Consider the following 18,378-nt stretch of genomic DNA (forward strand, 5'->3'; position numbering starts at 1 on the left):
GCTCCCGCTCCCCCTCCCTCCCTCCCTGTGTGTGTCTATCTAGAGAGAGAGAAGAATGAATCTCAGTATTGAATGGGATTTTTAAATTTTATTTTCATCACTCACCCAAAGATTATACCCAGGAGAAAACATTCAAAGGACTTTCCATTACTCTTGGAATAAAATCCAAATGCTTTATTTTGGCCTGAGGGATTGTGTCTGTCCTCAGGGGATGAAATCTTTCTCCTCCAGCTTAAGTACAGTCCCTCCTCCTGTCTTCTGGACCCTAATTCCTGTGTTGGCTTCAAGAGGATGGTTCATAAGTGTATAAGTGAGCTTCAACCTCATTTTCCATAGTGGCTTTCTCCTCTAATCTTATAAATGTGTCTTTTCTGCTAAATGCAAACAAGCAAAACAAAGTCAAACCAAATCAAATGAAATCAACCAGCCAAGCAAATGATGGCAACAGGAATAAGAGTAACAATAAATGAATACCCTACTTCGACTCAGACTTTCTCTGAGATTCTAGTAAAGCTTTAGGATCATAGAATATGCAGCTAGTTTGGGGTTCTTTGATACGTAATTATTAACCTACTGATTCAATCCATCTATGAAGAGTAAATATTCTAGAGTAATTGTAACATAGAAGACCAGTGTCACTGGAGTGGGAAAATTAGTGAAGTTGCTGGGTCATGTGAGAGAGAAAATGATTTGATAGTCAAGTAAATGCATGTTGAAATTCTTTATTTTGGGGAGTGGTATTTAGTGAGTGAAAGGATTAGTGTAGAATATTTAGATAATAGCAGATTAAACTTTTAAAAATAAATTCATAGGAATGTACAGGAATGGGTGTATCATCAGGCTAGATTGCCCACATGGAACAAAATATCAGATGATGAAGATTACAATTGAGACCATGAAAGAGTCTCATACCTTATCTAGGAAACCATTCATGTTCACAGTTAGGGAAATGGGGAATTTTGTTTTAAGTCTTTCCGTATGGTTTTGATATTCATGGTTTCTCTTAGGCAGTTGTTGCTTAGCATAGTCTTGATGTGATAAGAAATGAGCAAAGGAATTGGTAAAGCAGAGCAAAGAAACTGCTCTTAAGCTCTAGAATTTCCTTTATGCCCTAGATGTCAAAATGTGGTCTATCTTTTGAAAAGAAGTATAAATTAACTAGGAAATAACTTCATCTTAAAGACTCCATTAATTTCATCCCAATTTGTTTTCTTGATGTTACCAGTGAGTGTAGACAAACAGAAAAACTCCATCTTATATTTATTCAGAATAATTTCAAAGTCATTCAAATTCTTTTGATTTCTCAAATTCAAAAAGGCTTTAAAAATGTTCTAATGAGTTTATAAGTTAAATCAGTAAAGTGATAGCACTGAAGACTCCCCAAGTTTTTTTTTTTTTCCCTCAGTTTGAAAATCTGCACTGCGTGGGAGGTTTGGCTGATTTTCTAAGTTATCTACTTTATAGGTTAAGTATTGTGTGACATTTATGGTCCTTCCATTTCCACACAGTTTATGACTTTGGATATGTAAGAGTTAGACCTGCTCTGTCAGGTGGGCCTTCTCTCTTCCTCTTCCCTCCTCAACTCCCTATTCTACTCTCAAACCTCACAAACTTGCTTTCTAGTGAACAGTTTCCTGCATCTCTGGGGGCTGTGCTTTATTCTCCTTTTCTACTCTTGGGTCACAATTAATTTCCTCACTCATTCTTTCTCTTTTTCTTTGCTTTTAGCCACTAGGGGGAAAATTACTGCCCTTAAGGGGGTCACACTGTTATTAATGAATTGTTTTATAATTACTTACTGCTTTGTCTCTCTGTTTTGAGGGTAAGGCCTGTCTCTTACTCACTTAATAGTTCCTGACATATAATAGGTGCTCAAAGAATTTTGCTGAATTTTGTTGAATATTGATTGTATACATATCATCACTAAATACAGAAGGAGTGGGGAAGGTATCTATCTTTCTCAATTTGGAGCACTATAAAAGAACAATGCCTCCTTAACTCCCTGACATATACTGTATTCCATTTAAAAGACTAAAATAAAGTATATAAAAGAAAATGTATGAATAAGTTATTCCAAAAATTGGACTGCAAATGACCAATAAGAAGATAATCTGTTTTACTCATGGTCAGAGATGTGCAAATTAAATAAATGTTTCTGGTCAATTAAATTTGCAGAAATTAAAATTAATATCCGGACAGGTGGTGAAAGTTTGCACACTTGCTGTGACTCCAGATAATAATGACTTATTAATTATCATTAAAATAAAAATTTTATAAAACCATTTGACTCAGTCACACTATTGGGAATTTAACCTGCAGTAATAAAAGTATTGTTATGGAAAGATATTTGAGTAAGAATGATTACTGCATCACTGATAGTAATATGAAAAAAAAGAGAAACAACCTAAATGTTAATTTATAGAGGGAAGGCTGAAGAAATAGGCTATATCCAAATTAGGCAACTAAAAAGAAAATAATGGTATAGATTATTGTTATTAACATGAGAAAAATCAAGATATAGAACATATACTTTTATAAATCGAAATAAAACGCTGTAGTGGAACACATCATAATCCTATTATAATATTTTTAAACTAATAAGAACAAAAGAGACATTTGAAAACTAAACCAGCTAAAACCAGGAGTAACAACTGATTCCAGCAGCATCAAAGCTGGGTTTCTTATGCGTGGGAGAAACTGTAGGATTGCCCATGAGATGGCTCTTCAGAGAGCAGAGAGCTCAGGCCTCAGCCCAGAGGTTTCTGTGTGTTTCCGCCAATCTGGCAGCAGCATAAGAGCAAGGAGGGTGGAGTCGGATCCTTGGGAACAGCATCACTTCTCTTTCCTTTTCCTACTTCTGGGTTCTCAGTTTTATGGCAGACCATCTCTTATGTACCCAAGATACATTCTGAACTTGTACCAGAAGTTGAAGCTTCAGTTGAAGATTATCTGTGCTCAGATATTTTTCTACCATCGTTATTAAAATATCAGCCACAACTCTAAACTACAAACGCCAAACAGATAAGACATACCAGTATTTGAAAAATTTTTGTTAGCACTGTTTTGTCCCTGGAGATAAACTGGAGTAGATGTGGAAACTATACCTATGTATGCTGAGGTGGACTATTGAATTTGTTATTCAGATAATTTATAAAGACTATCTTCTTTTTACTGAAATATCCAGATATTTAAGACAAAATTTATGTTTGACCTGCATTTTCCAGGTAATTGCCTTGATTCTGTGTTACCCATGGAACATAATTGGGGTTTTTCTTATTGTAGGCAGATCCTCTTTTTTTTTTTTTTGTGGTACGCGGGCCTCTCACTATTGTGGCTTCTCCCGTTGCGGAGCACAGGCTCCGGACGCGCAGGCTCAGCGGCCATGGCCCACGGGCCCAGCCGCTCCGCGGCATGTGGGATCCTCCCGGACCGGGGCACGAACCCGTGTGCCCTGCATCGGCAGGCGGACTCTCAACCACTTGCGCCACCAGGGAAGCCCTGTAGGCAGATCCTTATCTGCACTATCTTGCTGTGAAGATCAGGGTAAGAAAGTAGTCATGCAAGGCAGCAGATATTATTAAAAATATGCTTGAAAAGAAAGTTTTGAAACAGATATAATGCAATTAGGTTGCTTTAGCTAATTTCATAGCTTTAGAGATCTGAATTGGACTAGCTATACTGTAGTGTTCTAATGACCTGTGACCAATGACAGGAGTATGCAGTTGGGTAAAGTTTCTGTGACAAGGCATCTTTCTCAGACTAATAGCCTAATAGCCACAGCATTAAGAGTTTTAAAAGGTTCTCTCCTACAGTCTCAGCCAAGTCAAAGAGAGAACTCAGCTCTCCCTATGGCTTCTGAAAAAGGATGTCTGATGAAACTCTTTCAAATTACTGAATAGCCTGGCTAATGCTGCCTGTCTCTAATCTCATACTCTGAATCCATATTTCTCACTATGGTAAGCTTTCCAGCTATTTTTCAGATAACCGTACTTACATTTGGAGTGAATTGATGCTTTTGTAATGGTAAAACCATGGCTGAAATGTATCTCTCTGTGGATATCCTTAATTCACTTAAAATCTGTTATTCCCCTTAATGATTCAAGGATTCAAATATTTCAGTGGTAAAGAAAATGCATTTTATGTTCAGAGGGAATATCCATTTACCTCTCGGATGCCTTGTGCTTCGAAAGAAGAAAAAAATGAGATTACATGAGATATGTATCTTTTGTGTGATATTACTCGTATTTTCTTATCTAAATTCTTTAATAATTTTTTTTACATCTTTATTGGAGTATAATTGCTTAACAATGGTGTGTTAGTTTCTGCTTTATAACAAAATGAATCAGTTATACATATACATATGTTCCCATATCTCTTCCCTCTTGAGTCTCCCTCCCTCCCACCCTCCCTATCCCACCCCTCCAGGCGGTCACAAAGCACCGAGCTGATCTCCCTGTGCTATGCAGCTGCTTCCCACTAGCTATCTACCTTACGTTTGGTAGTGTATATATGTCCATGCTTCTCTCTTGCTTTATTGCTCTTAAAAATCAAAATTTCTTTTTAAAATGCATAGTTTTCAGTACCATTATATACATATTCATTCTTTAAATTCTAATCTACACCCAATTCTATGGAAACTGAATTAACATGACTGAAATTAATTGTAGTGCTGTATTACTTAGCAACAGTATGCTCTTTAGACATTTCCCCCCTCTCCTGGCATTTTGGTACTTACTTGGAGAGTTTAAGTCAATATTTACTTTCTTTTCTGAAGTGATATTTCAGATACATTTAAGATTTTAACTGAGTGAGAGATGTGAGCTCTACTTTTTGCTTTCCTGTTATGTTATACATACATTATTTTAAATCTTGTTTCTAATTACATAAATAAAGGATAACCCATACTCATTATTTTAGATATTACTATTCAGGTATTTATCATTTGAAATTGATTTGAATTGGTCTGAAGTAAATGTTACTTTTGTACAATATATGTAAAATGTGTTTGATAAATATATGGTATAAATTAGATTTTGCCAACACTTCAAAAGAACACATATTTGAACAACTAAAACATTCGTATGAGAAAGAATGCTGTAATTACTTTGAACACACAGAATTCCTAGAGAGCCATTAAAATCAGTCCAAGCAAACTCTTAATACGAACATCCTATTAACACTTGATTGAATTACTGAATATACTTGAAAACAAAAGAATTTACTCACTGAATTATTCTGAAATTCGTTCTTTTCAGCATCTCTGGATAAGTAGCATCTTTATCCCATTAATCCAGATTAATATCTGTGCATAAATGTTGCTTATTTTTAATGTACTTGTACTCAAAATGTATCTGTAACGTTTAATTTAAAGGTCAGTTGTGCAGATAATCCTTTTTTTTGCTCTTAGGGATAGATCATCATTAAAGAACATTAATGTAACTGAAACATCATTAGAGTTTTCAGATTTGGACTATAATGTTGAATATAGTGCTTATGTAACAGCTAGCACCCGATTTGGTGATGGGAGAATGAGAAGCAATATCATTAACTTTCGAACACCCGAAGGAGGTGAGTTCTTATGGATGTAGGCCAAGTAAAAGAATATCCTACTCAGAAAAAAAATATGTTAAATATAAATATGTCTTATTAAACCTAATATCTGTCACGGTTACATGCAAAATTGCTTTTCGCTCACTCTCTAGCTATGTGATGTTAATCTCTCTGTGCCTCAGTTTCCCATCTGTATTATGGAAACGATATGTTACCTACCTCACAGGGTCCTTATGAGGATTAAATGAATTTATATTTGTAAATGCACTCAGCACAGAACTCATTTAGTAAGCATTTAGTGTGTTTTTAAATGAAACAAAGTAAAACACATGAAGTCAGCTCTCTGCCTTTGTCCTCTATTATTCAATTTCAAAATTGCAAGTTAAATTAGAATTTCATATTATGCATTCTATATCGGAAACTTGTCATAATGTTGTTTTCAAATCTAGGGCAGTAAGCATGTTTTAGAACTGGGATAGTGTTTTATGAGTAAGAAATCCGTCCGTCTCTGCTTAGATGTTGCTATGGTAGAGTGTTATGGGGATGGCCCAGTGAGCCCTGTGGATTTCATTTCTGATTTCTAATTAGATATTATTCTTAGTTTTTAAACAATTATAATAACTAATCAAAGGCAGGTAACATTTAGAACATTTCACACATGTTTTAGAGACACAAGTACAGTTTTTTGTTCGATCATTTGTTTTCTAGCACCAAGTGATCCTCCCAAAGATGTTCATTATGCAAACCTCAGTTCTTCATCAGTACTTCTTTTTTGGACGCCTCCTTCGAAACCTAATGGGATTATACAATATTATTCTGTTTATTACAGAAATACTTCAGGTACTTTTGTGAAGGTAAGACCTGAGTTTTCTCCTGCTTCTTTACTTACATCCTTCAGCTCTGTTGATAAAGACTTGGCATGGTAGAAAAAGTTGCTTATCTTACATTTAGAATTTTGTGTAGATATTTTATAGAACTGCCATTGACATAGAAAAATGTGGTGGAGAAATAAATACATTTTAAACTGTCTAAGCATGCACACATATACTCAAACACACACATGTTTCTCTATCAGCTTTAAATGTGTTACCAACAATGAAGCTGCCACCTTTTAAAAGTTCTGTATATAAATATGGCCCTGAGTGCCTCTTCTCCAAGAAGTGTTCACTAGAGAGTTAATGGTTTCATTTACCCTCAATTATTTCTCAGCTAAAAAACAATTTCTTTTTGTTTGTATATAATATAAACAGTTTTCATGTTTGGATGTGTTTGTGTGTTTTTCTTCAATTCTAAAAATATTTTCAGTTGTTAGCAGGAGGGCTTATCATCATCATCATCATCATCATTGCTTCGTATCAGATGTAATGAAACTGTTAAAATGTGCTTATTTAACTTGAGGTGTGCAAGGCTATAAGGTCGTACACTTTGCAGATGGACACTTTCTGAGATATGAACAATAACAGTTATAAAAATAGCTAAAGTGCATTTTGTTTAGAGAAATGGTTTTAATTTTTCAGCCAAATTCTTTTATTTCTCCAAACTATTTCACAGAACTCTAGTAGATGAAAAGATTAAAACTGGACTGGTTGTGATTAAATCAGGAATGGAGAGAGTTGGAATATAACTTGGAAAACACTAATTTAGAAGAAATACTGCAATTTACAGAATATGTACCTTACTGATAGGAACTGTTGACTGCATGTTGATTATGACTCTGACCATTATTAAGTGTTTGCATCCTTTTAAGCAGAAGGAGGATAGAGATGAGTCTTATTAATTCTAAGTTGCCTAATTCCATTTGTGATTAACAACCCATGTGTAGCCACTGGAGTTCTTGTGAGCAGAAATCTCTGGGACTAAAGTATGACTTGCTTTAGTACAGTTTAGGCTAATGAATAAGGTCAGAGCAGAACTTTGCAAGCTGTCTTAGGCCTTACTCAGCAGTGAGTAAAAGACAGTCCAGAGTTTGGTTCTATTTTTATATTCTGCTCAAGGCCCTCTCAGAGTGGGACTGCATAAGAAAAGAGGATCTGTTTGTTTGTTTAACTCTGTACATCAAGCAGTTTTTGCTGTTCCTTTTTGTTCTGCTGTATTTGGGGAAGAATGGGGATCAGTGTGCAATTTTTTTTTTTTTTTACCACAATGTGTTTACAAATTTAATAATGTGTCATTATGTCATAGAGGCCATTCAAATTGCAGATTTCTTTCATGCATTTAACCAATATTCAGTATTCAAAATTCAGTAGTTCTGAATCTTAGCAAAGATTTTGCCTCTGTACAGTTTACTTTATGGCTTGTCTCTGATTCAATTTTGGTTCTCTTTGTCCACATCTAGGTAATCGTGTGTAAATGTTTATGATTTCAACATGATTTTATGAACCTTCTTATTCAAACCTGAGTATATAATATGATACCATTTGCAATTCATCTGTCTTAGAAAATGTAATCTTTTATTAAATTATCTTAAGAGTGCTTTAAAGTGTGACAGCTGCAAGAGGGCACACAGGCTAATGATGTTAGAACATTGCTTATATTCCTTGAAGTTCATCCGTGCTTTAATTTATTTCTGAAGTTAACGTTAAATATAGCATAAAAATCTTCACTACCTAATTTTCTAGTTTGGGTTGATGGTATAGAAGAAATCCTCAAAATGAAAACTATATAGCAGAATAGATGTAGAGCTGTTTTCTTCCTTCTCTTTCTTCTTCCCATAGAACTTTGTAGCATATCTCATGCATGGCACATCATATTCTGCTTTCTATTCCTGGTATCTGCTACTTATCTTAGCTCCCTCATCCCATAGCAAATAACATGAAGAAAAGAGTTGTGTGTGACGCTTGTCTTTCCATCCCCTGAAGTCCTCTGGTACAGTATGATAATGCTCAATAAATGTTTTAATCATAGAACAAAAAATTCTTATAACAGATCAACATTATTTTCAGTACTTAGTTATAATTTTGGAGCACTTGAGTTTGTTGTGAAGTGATCTTTCCTTCTTCTGACTTTGTGGAATTTAATCTCTTTGCTACTGCTTGGCAATACATCTTGTCCCTCCTCCAATTGTGGTATATTGTGTTTTGTATAGTGTATTAACTCTTCTACGTTTTAACATTTACCCACTTATGTCTCCTCAGTTTGCCTGACATAGTGTCTTTTATTAAAAAGTGTTAAATGAGTACTGGTTGAATAATCAAATTTGAGAAGTTTTTACTAAATACCTTCTGACTGCATTCATATACACAAAGAACAAACCTTAATTAGATAGTTTGAGCCACAAGACATTTTTTCCAAAAGTAACTAGATGAATGGAATAATCATCTGGATAATTGGTGTGATTCTAAATTTGTTACATGTCTCTGCATTTTACTCACACTCAGCATGAGTAACTTCTGGGTGATTAAAAATAATTTGTTACTTAATATTGTCATCAAGGTAGGTCATAGGTCGTCGGAATAAATTTTATAGCAAAGAAAAGTGAAAAAGCTCTATTAATATTTTAAGAGAATTTATGTAAGCCAGTTATGCCATGTGTAAAGTAGATGTGTTGGAAGATATTAAATTCACAGATCATATTTTGTGTGAGATTAAATATGTTTTAACTTGTCTGTTCCTAAATAAGTCACCACAAAAGTAAAATAGATCTTTTCTGACACTTACTCTCCCCCACTCCCTATACTGGGAAAGAACCACAAAAATTTGCTGAATTTAGTTTGTTGATACATTGCAGAACCACGATAACTATAAATTTTAGTCAAACTGATTATCCTATGTTACTAATTTTAATGAACTTATTACTAATTATCAGTTTTTTATCGTGTACCAGAGATGGTATTGTTTTATATGCTTTATATTATCTAATCCTCAAAAGCCCTCTGTGAAGTGGAAATGATTATTCCCATTTTACAGTTGGAGAAGCTTTGTGATCAGATGATTTATCCAGAGCTGTTGCCAGAATTGAATGCAGGTCTTTGGACTCTAAGGGCTTTGTGCAGATTGGAATGATTCAGATTTCTCAGTATAAGTAGACATTATTATAAAATTATTCATACTTAATTAATATTTAATTACCTACATGACTTTTAAAAAAGTCTGTTTTCCTTTATTTTAGAATTGATTTTGACTATGTGTTTTGTGTTTAAAATTTGGTCAAGGAAGGGATGATTGTAATTCTTTAATTATCAAAAAATGCCTTGGGACAAATATAACTAGAGTCATGCAAGAGAATTTTAAAATTTCTCTTACTCAGCACATATGAGAGTGTATCCAACTGCCTTCCCATTTCTCTAATGACTGTAGAAAAAAAAGAGGGTCTATGAAAGATGAATAATGACCACTTGAGTTCATAGAAAGAGGTGAACACTTTCGTAATTCCTGCATTGTTAACAGGAAGAAAAAACTTAAAATTTTTATAGTACTCCAAAACTTGTTTAAAAATATATAGTCAATGTTTTGAAAAATACTTGAATGTTTCATAAGGGAAACTGACACTGGTCAGCACATTGTAGCATTTCCAGTTCACCACTAGACCTTCCTCACTGCAGCTAAGCTTGGAGTTTCTGCTACTCTGTATGTTGATTTAATAAAACTGCTACCATCTATTCCTCTTTTAGTACAAACATATTTCCAGTTTAATTATTGCAATAAAAAAGTTCTTTGTTTATTTTCCTCAAAAATTAACATATTAAAATACTGAGGCAACCAATCCATGAATAATAATTACTTTGAAATGCTCATGTATACTAAAAATATACTCTGAACAATTAAAACAATATGTTTATTTTTCAGAATTTTACACTCCATGAAGTAACCAATGACTTTGACAATATGACCGTATCTGCAATAATAGATAAACTGGCAATATTCAGCTACTATACATTTTGGGTAACAGCAAGTACTTCAGTTGGAAATGGGAATAAAAGCAGTGACATAGTTCAAGTATACACAGATCAAGACAGTATGTAAATGAAAAGCATTCATTAATGTTTAATAGGATTAATTTAAAACTTTATAATTATTTCAGAATCTTTTTCTATTTGTATGTATTGGTAATAAAATATGTGTTTTATTTAGGCACATTTAACCAGTCATAGAAGTTATGCATTTAATATAGCTATAAACCTATTACAATAGTAACAGCCTTTTCTATTCCTGAAAACTGCTACCATCCATTTATAAAAATTCTGTCACTTTCATTGCTTCGAAAGATGTCACAGCCATCGGTTATGGGCATGGAAAAAACCGTTGCATATGTGGATGGATTTCCCAATACTTAATATCCATTTGCTCTAGAAATGACATTTTTTTCTCTCTAGCAACTTGTTTCCTTTTCAGTCTTTGAACCCACAAAGGATTTTATGCAGCATCTTTGTTCTTATTGTGTTTGTGGCTAATATGTCCAAAATACCATTTTTTTTTTTTTTAACTCTGGGGGTTTCTCATTTGTGGCTTCTGTAGAATCCTGTTTGTGTTGAGTATTCAGAAAACTATAATGACTGAAGTTCTTGCTGTTTTTTAGGTTTCAGTTTCAAGAATACGATGATACATGGATCATTGTCTATTTCTTCTTGTGGTTGTTTCTATGGTCCATTTATTTTTTAAAGATTAGTCCTCTTCCTGAGAAATGATACTGACCTAAATTTCTGCTGAGAGTAGAATTCTATGTTTATTATTTGAAGATTATAAATTTGACAGATACTTTAAATATGAAGAATGAATGTTCTCCCTGTTGTTGGAACAATCTTTTAAATTGTTTACTCATTGATCAGCAGAGTAGATATGATATGTGGAAATACAAGTCTGGGGAGTCTTTAGCAAAAATGTTTAGTGCAATTTGTGGTCAATATCATTTCAGGAATTCTTTAAATGCAGATCTCTCCCAAGATTTTCACCAACCTATAACGTTTTATCAGTTATTATTATAGCACCATGAATAATAAACACTTACTGTGCACTGTTCCCAGTGAGAGGCCCTGGATGACTTCATATGTACAATAAGGGTAATCTTTAGAAGAAAGAAACTAAAAATATTGTTTAGATAATATACATTATCAAAATATTTAAATATCTGAGTATACATGCACACATACATGTGTGTAGCCTCTTAATCTCATACACATCATTTCCATCACATACTCATAATCTCATACACAGACTCATAATCTCCATCTTGTAGGAAGGAAAAGCCAAGAAAATATTGTATAAAACAGTTCTCACACATATTAAAGATGACAGGGTTTATTTTGAATGATTTTAATATAATTATTTAGAAGATATTTTGTAGTAGGTGATGTTACCACATGTGGATTTAAATAATGTAAGAGCAGGTGATGTAGTAGTTGCCATTTCAACAGTTATCCTCCGGTTTGTGAACTTACTTATATTTTATTTAGGGTGACTGATGATTTTTATATTTTGCACATTACCTGTCATAGTACCTGAAGGAGTTGTTGGAAACCTGACTTACAAGTCCATTTCGTCAACTGCAATAAATGTAAGCTGGGGCCCTCCGTCTCAACCAAACGGTCTAGTCTTCTACTATGTTTCTCTGAGCTCACAGCAAACTCCTCGCCACGTGAGACCACCTCTAGTTACATATGAGAGAAGCATGTATTTTGATAATCTGGAAAAATATACTGATTATATATTAAAAATCACTCCATCAACAGAAAAGGGATTCTCTGATACCTATACTGCCCAACTACACATCAAAACTGAAGAAGATGGTAGGCTGGACCCTTTTATTGCCTATTAAGCAGATTGTTGGTGTTCTCTTATTTGTAATGCTTTCTGATAGAAAACATTATTCTTATCACTACATAGATTCTGTTTGTTCTTAAGTAATTAGCCTTTCAATAAACACAGTAAGCTCTAAGTTTCTTAAAATTAAAATAATTACCTGTTGATAAAAATTAAGTCCCATTATTATTAAAGCCTCTTCTTCTTGATGCTAATCACTTTTGTTTCATTTAATATTCTTTTTTTCTTTTATAGTCCCAGAAACTTCACCAATAATCAACACTTTTAAAAACCTTTCCTCTACCTCAGTTCTCTTATCATGGGATCCCCCAGTAAAACCAAATGGTGCAATAATAAGTTATGATTTAATTTTACAAGGACCAAGTGAGAATTATTCTTTTGTTACTTCTGATAACTATGTAATACTGGACGAGCTTTCACCATTTACATTATATAGTTTTTTTGCTGCTGCAAGAACTATAAAAGGACTGGGTCCTTCCACTGTTCTTTTCTTTTACACAGATGAGTCAGGTAAGCCAGAATCCATATTTCTTCCAATGATTTCACTGTTGCAGCACTTGCTCTCTCTTTTTAAGGAACAGCATGGAAAATGAAAGGATATTTGATTGTCTGTTTGTAACAGCCTGACAACTATTCATCTGCTTTGCTGAACATTTTTTTTTTTTTAATTTGATCTTCAGAACAGGGTGTTCTGTTTAAAGCTACTTTGGAACTACTGAGTTCCAAGTACAAAAGCATGATTACTTATGCTCTTTATTTCTGAAATTAAAATATGATCAGTTTATAAATCTTTCTTAACTAGTGTCTTCAAGAAGCTAGAGTCACGATGATATTTTTCTGCTAAAAAATGTTATGAATATAAGTTTTATAATGTGTTTTCCTGCAGTGCCTTTAGCACCTCCTCAAAATTTGACTTTAGTCAACTACACTTCAGACCTTGTATGGCTGAAATGGAGCCCGAGTCCTGTTCCAGGCGGTATTGTTAAAGTATATAGTTTAAAAATTCATGAGCATGAAACTGATACTATATTTTATAAGGTAGGTTGATGATAACACTATATATTTATTTCAAAAATTTAGAAAGTCAGTTAAAGTATTGACATGCAGGGGGAAAATGGACTGCTTTAATTAACACAAGGACCATCTTTTTAAAAAATCTTTTTGGTTTCCTACAACTTAAGGATGCTTGCAGAGAACAGCAAACGTTTGTCAAATATGGAAGTTGAGTACTTCATATAGCTTTTTATTTAGAATTTGTAACTTCTAGATAGCTATAAGTTAGGAATTAATTGCACCATTTTGTTAATGCTGGAAAGTATACAGTAAATCTTTTCAGACTATTTAAAACCTGTTATTGTCTTAAGGGTAATATATTTCTACATTCATCCCCCTTACCCACAGGGGATACATTCCAAGACCCCCAATGGATGCCTGAAACCATGAATAGTACTGAACCGATATGTACTGTGTTTTTTCTTATACATAAAGTTTAATTTCTAAAGTTTAATTTATAAATAAGGCACAGGAAGAGATTAACAACAGTAACTAATAACAAAATAGAAAAATTATAACAAACCGTAATAAGAGTTATATGAATGTGGTCCCTCTTCCTCTCTCTCAAAACACCTTCTTGTACAAATTTAATGCCTTTTCTATCTTAACTAAGCACTTATCACATACTGTGGCAGTAACTTTTACAGTTTGAGGTACAACAGCAAAACTTGTACATTTTTTTCCCCTTCTTCCCAATTTCATAGAATGTCACAGAAGCTTCATTTTTACGGAAGATCTTAGCAGCCTCAGCATACGATTGTTTTTTCTTTCCTTATTGAGAACATTTTTCATCTTTTCACTTAAAGGAAACACTTCATGGCTTCTCTTTGGCATCTCTGAATTGCCAGCATCACTACTCTTGTACTTTGGGGCCATTACTAAGTAAAATAAGGGTGACTTGAACAAAAGCACTGTGCTATCTGACAGTCGATCTGATAACCAAAAAGGCTACTGACTAATGGGTGGGAAATGCTGGACAAAGGGTTGATTGATACCTTGGGCAAGATGGAGCAGGACAACTCGAGATTTCATCATGCAGCTCAGACCAGCTCACAATTTAAAACTTATGAACTGTTTATTTCTGGAATTTTCCATCTAATGTCTTGGGACCATGGTTGACTGTGGGGTAACTGAAACCGTGGAAAATGAAACTGTGAATAAGGGGGGACTATTGTATTTGTTGTTAAAAGAAGTACCAAATGAATGTCTTTAACCTGTTCAGAAAAGTGTTTATACTGGACTTCTGTTAACCTTTCCAGATAGCATGTAATCCCACACTAATTGGTCTTTTAAAATATATCATTATTCTTTTTCTTTCAATGCTAATTAGTTTCAATGCTAAATGCCCTTTCACTCCTCCACTTTTAGGTTTCAGAATCAATGAAAAATACCCAAAGAACTCATGTAACAAAGGGTCTCAAATATGCCTATATGATTTATAGCATTTAATTGCCAAAATATGTTGTAATTAACTAGCATTTATTTGAGAAAGTGTTCTTATTTTTTTCCGAAGGCAGATGAAGCACTGGAATGCTCTTTAGTTGCAACAAGGAGAGTGCAAAAACTTTGCATAAACATTGTCCCCAATATGATATGCATGATAATTTATTACTGATGGTAAATCATTTTTATTAGCATGTGTAGCTTAAAAAGTGAATAGTAAAAATCAGAAGCAGTGCGTAAGTTTATGTCATAAGGAATAATGGTTTTCTTTTTGGAAGTCAAGATATTACTCTGAAATCTGATAGGCTGAGTAGAATTCAAATTGTATTTCTTCATAAATGTGGAATCTGTTTCCCAGCAGTGTGAAATTTCGTTAATGGTGCTGAGTCTCTAGCCCTCTAGTATCTATTTCTAGTCTAATCTTAACATTTTCCATTTTTTTTAATGTGCTTTGTCGGTATGGATCACTGGTAAATAGGTATCAAACGGGGAAAAGGAATCATTTTCTATATTTCTATATTTTAAAGATAATAATCTTTATTATCCTAGGAATGTGATCATTCCTAGGATAAACATGTATGTATATTGAAGTGTGGATGTGTATGTGTGATCTTTTCCTCGGAACAGAGATCTCTACCAACAACACCGTTAGCACAGTCAAGAATTAAGGACTCTGGCGTCAAATTTTCTGGTTAGAAGCCTGACTTTGAGACTTATTGTTCTGCCTTAGGGCAGTTGCTTAAATTCTTATGACTCAGTTTCCTCAAGTGCAAAATGGGAGCTGTAAAGATACATCCACTAAAAAGTGAAGATTGTAAGGGAAAATCTATATAAAGCATTTAGAACAATCCCCAGCATATGATAAACACGGTAGCTATTGTTTTTGTATATGGTTAAAAAAAAAGAACAAATTCCATTCAGCATTGTAATAGCGCTAAGCCTGAAATGACAGTACTCCTCTACCTGAACATGGGGGTAGGTTATATTCTAAGAGTTTTAGACATCTGTTTTCTCAATAGAAATGCTACCATTGAAATTTCACTAGTAGCAAAGATATAATCTTTATACCATAAAGTATTAAATATATCCTTTTTGGGGTAGAAGGAGGAGTTTTCTTTTAAAATCTACTTTTAGTTATTCCTTTTTACATCTATTTTGTCTTCCATGAATTTTCATAGCCTTATTTTCTTTCAAATTCCTTTAAATGTATCCTCATGCCATCTTTTTTCCTTTCTCAACATCTAGTTTTCTTTATCTGCTTTCATCCCTCTGTGTGGCTTTCTCTTTGAGTGTGTTGTCCTGTTTTCCTTTCTATGTTTTCAGCTACCTCTGTGTCCCAACTATTAGTTTCTTTTCTTTTCTTTTTTATTCTTTCAGATTATATGTGAGTTCCTGGAGGCATAATAATTCCAGAACCACTCCAGATGTTCCTGCCATCTCAGTCAATCCAGTTTAATCCATTTGGAGATGAATAGGACCCAGGTCTGCTGGTAACTCAGGTCACTCACACATACTGAAAGAAATTTTTTATTCAGTAAAAAAGTTCTGTTATGTTTGGAAGTATTCCTTACTCATGTCTCCATCTTACAACTTACTTTGTCAGTCTGTCCACTATCCAGTAAGCTACTCACACTTTTTATTATAATCTCCTGAGTTCAGTCATTTCTCTGGGTACTTACCCTTCCTAACCCAAGTCAAAATTTACCTGCGTGTGTTTAATTTCTTCTTAGAAGGCAGTTGTTGGTAGATTTCTCTAATTAATATAACAATTCCTTGATGACAGGGACCATGTCTTATATATCTTTATAATCTCCTGGTTATCTAACAGTGTGCTTGGTAAATAGTAATTGTGGAAGAATGAAAGGAAACAGCGTAATACAGTGAGTTCATAAAGTATGTCAGTGACTTGCAAGAGATTAATTTAAAATATGATTCTAACTGTGAGTGCCCTGAGCATTAGTATTCTTGCTAAATTTCTGCCACTGAAATGTTTAATATATAAGTGAAAGTAGTTTATATTTTGGATTAGATATAATGTAATATTCTTAAAATTATACCACATAGGAGATTGTCTTCTTTTTCCATAGGGTAACTATTAATCTTAAGTGCTCTTTCTATTAGGACAATTCTCTTTGAATGAAGGCTTTATATTTGATGGTAAAATTTTCTATGAGAAATAATATCCTCTTTTGAACAACTGTGATAACTGTTTTGTTCTTGTTTTTTCATTTTCCTAAGAGATTGCATAAAATCAGAAATTTAGGAGTTGTCTGGGAAAACTCATAGTTTAAGCTTCATAGGAGCAGAGGTTCTGTTTCATTCACTGCTGTATTCCCAGGGCCTACCATACAATAGCTGATGAATAAATTAATTTACACAAAATGCTACTGAGAATTAAAAAATGAATTTAGATGAATTCAAGAAAAATCAAGTACCACTGACTGCTCTTAAGTTGGATTTCAATTGAGGACTTCAATTTTAGCAAATTTTAAGGAAGTAATCAGTATGTAATTCCAAGTAAAAATCAGGGAGACAAAATGAAAACAAAACACTTCAGCTTTAAAAACAAATGGCAGTTATGAGATTCTTCAGTGCTGAGAGGGTATCCAGTTCATCCTTGCTTTATCAGCTGAGCACACCCTGGGGCACACACAAAAAATGTTTAATTTTTAAATTTTTAATAAAAAATACCTGTGCTTACTAAATCATAGGTTAAACACAGAAAACATAATATTGATGTATTAAGTATTTCTTCCAGTTATAAAATAAGTATTTTGATGATGCATTGTGACAAAGAATTTTATTTTTGCTTTTCAGAATATTTCAGGTTTGCAAACTGAAGCCAAACTTGTTGGACTGGAACCCATCAGCACCTATTCTATCAGCATATCTGCCTTTACTAAAGTTGGAAATGGCAATCAATTTAGTAACGTAGTAAAATTCACAACCCAAGAATCAGGTTAGACATGGATTTTGGATCCTAAAATGTTTGATTTTGTATTTTAACACTTTTCCCTTTCCTTTCTCAGTCTATTTGACTAACTATCAATATTTAATTGTTCATTCAAAGGGAAGTTGAATTTCAGTGCTTTAAGGATAGGCTGGGTTGTCTTGTTTGCAATCAGATAGATACATATTTACACATGGTTTTTCACTTTGAACTGAGGAAGCTGAAATAAAAGACTACTTTAGGAACAAAGTAGCCTTCTAGATATATGTAAAAATTACCTACTTCTTAGTACCATCTGAGACAGCTGGGGAAAAAAGGAGAAATGAACCATTAATCACTTTTAACAGGTTGATTTATCTTTTCGTGAAAAAAAATCTGTAATTTTTTAAAGAAGATGTGTTGTGATTTGAAGAGCACTAGTCAGTATGTAAGCTTTTACTTTCCCGTAGTCCATTTGTGACATGTGGAGGGGACTATGAAGAAATACCATTGCTCTAATTAAACAACGTACCTGTGCATCACCTACATGTCATAACTCAACTGTGTACTGAATAGTTTTAATTTATAACTGATTTAATACTTTTCCTTCTCTCAACTGGACATTTTTTTTTTTTTTTTTTTGGGGG

The 18,378-nt window shown here is 33.6% G+C and overlaps 1 protein-coding gene across 1 annotated transcript in view; it reads left to right on the forward strand.

Moving 5' to 3' along the window:
* The window catches only part of PTPRQ (protein tyrosine phosphatase receptor type Q), a 210,444-nt gene that overhangs the window by 58,458 nt on the left and 133,608 nt on the right, over positions 1-18,378 (forward strand). Inside the window, exons 18-24 of the mRNA XM_007457658.1 lie at positions 5,408-5,568; positions 6,259-6,404; positions 10,336-10,504; positions 11,982-12,272; positions 12,541-12,816; positions 13,193-13,344; positions 17,620-17,761. Coding sequence (XP_007457720.1) covers positions 5,408-5,568; positions 6,259-6,404; positions 10,336-10,504; positions 11,982-12,272; positions 12,541-12,816; positions 13,193-13,344; positions 17,620-17,761 — 1,337 coding nt within the window. The remainder of the gene's footprint in view (positions 1-5,407; positions 5,569-6,258; positions 6,405-10,335; positions 10,505-11,981; positions 12,273-12,540; positions 12,817-13,192; positions 13,345-17,619; positions 17,762-18,378) is intronic.

The sequence above is a fragment of the Lipotes vexillifer genome, unplaced genomic scaffold, assembly GCF_000442215.2.
Source record: "Lipotes vexillifer unplaced genomic scaffold, Lipotes_vexillifer_v1.1 scaffold117, whole genome shotgun sequence".
NCBI lineage: Eukaryota > Metazoa > Chordata > Mammalia > Artiodactyla > Lipotidae > Lipotes > Lipotes vexillifer.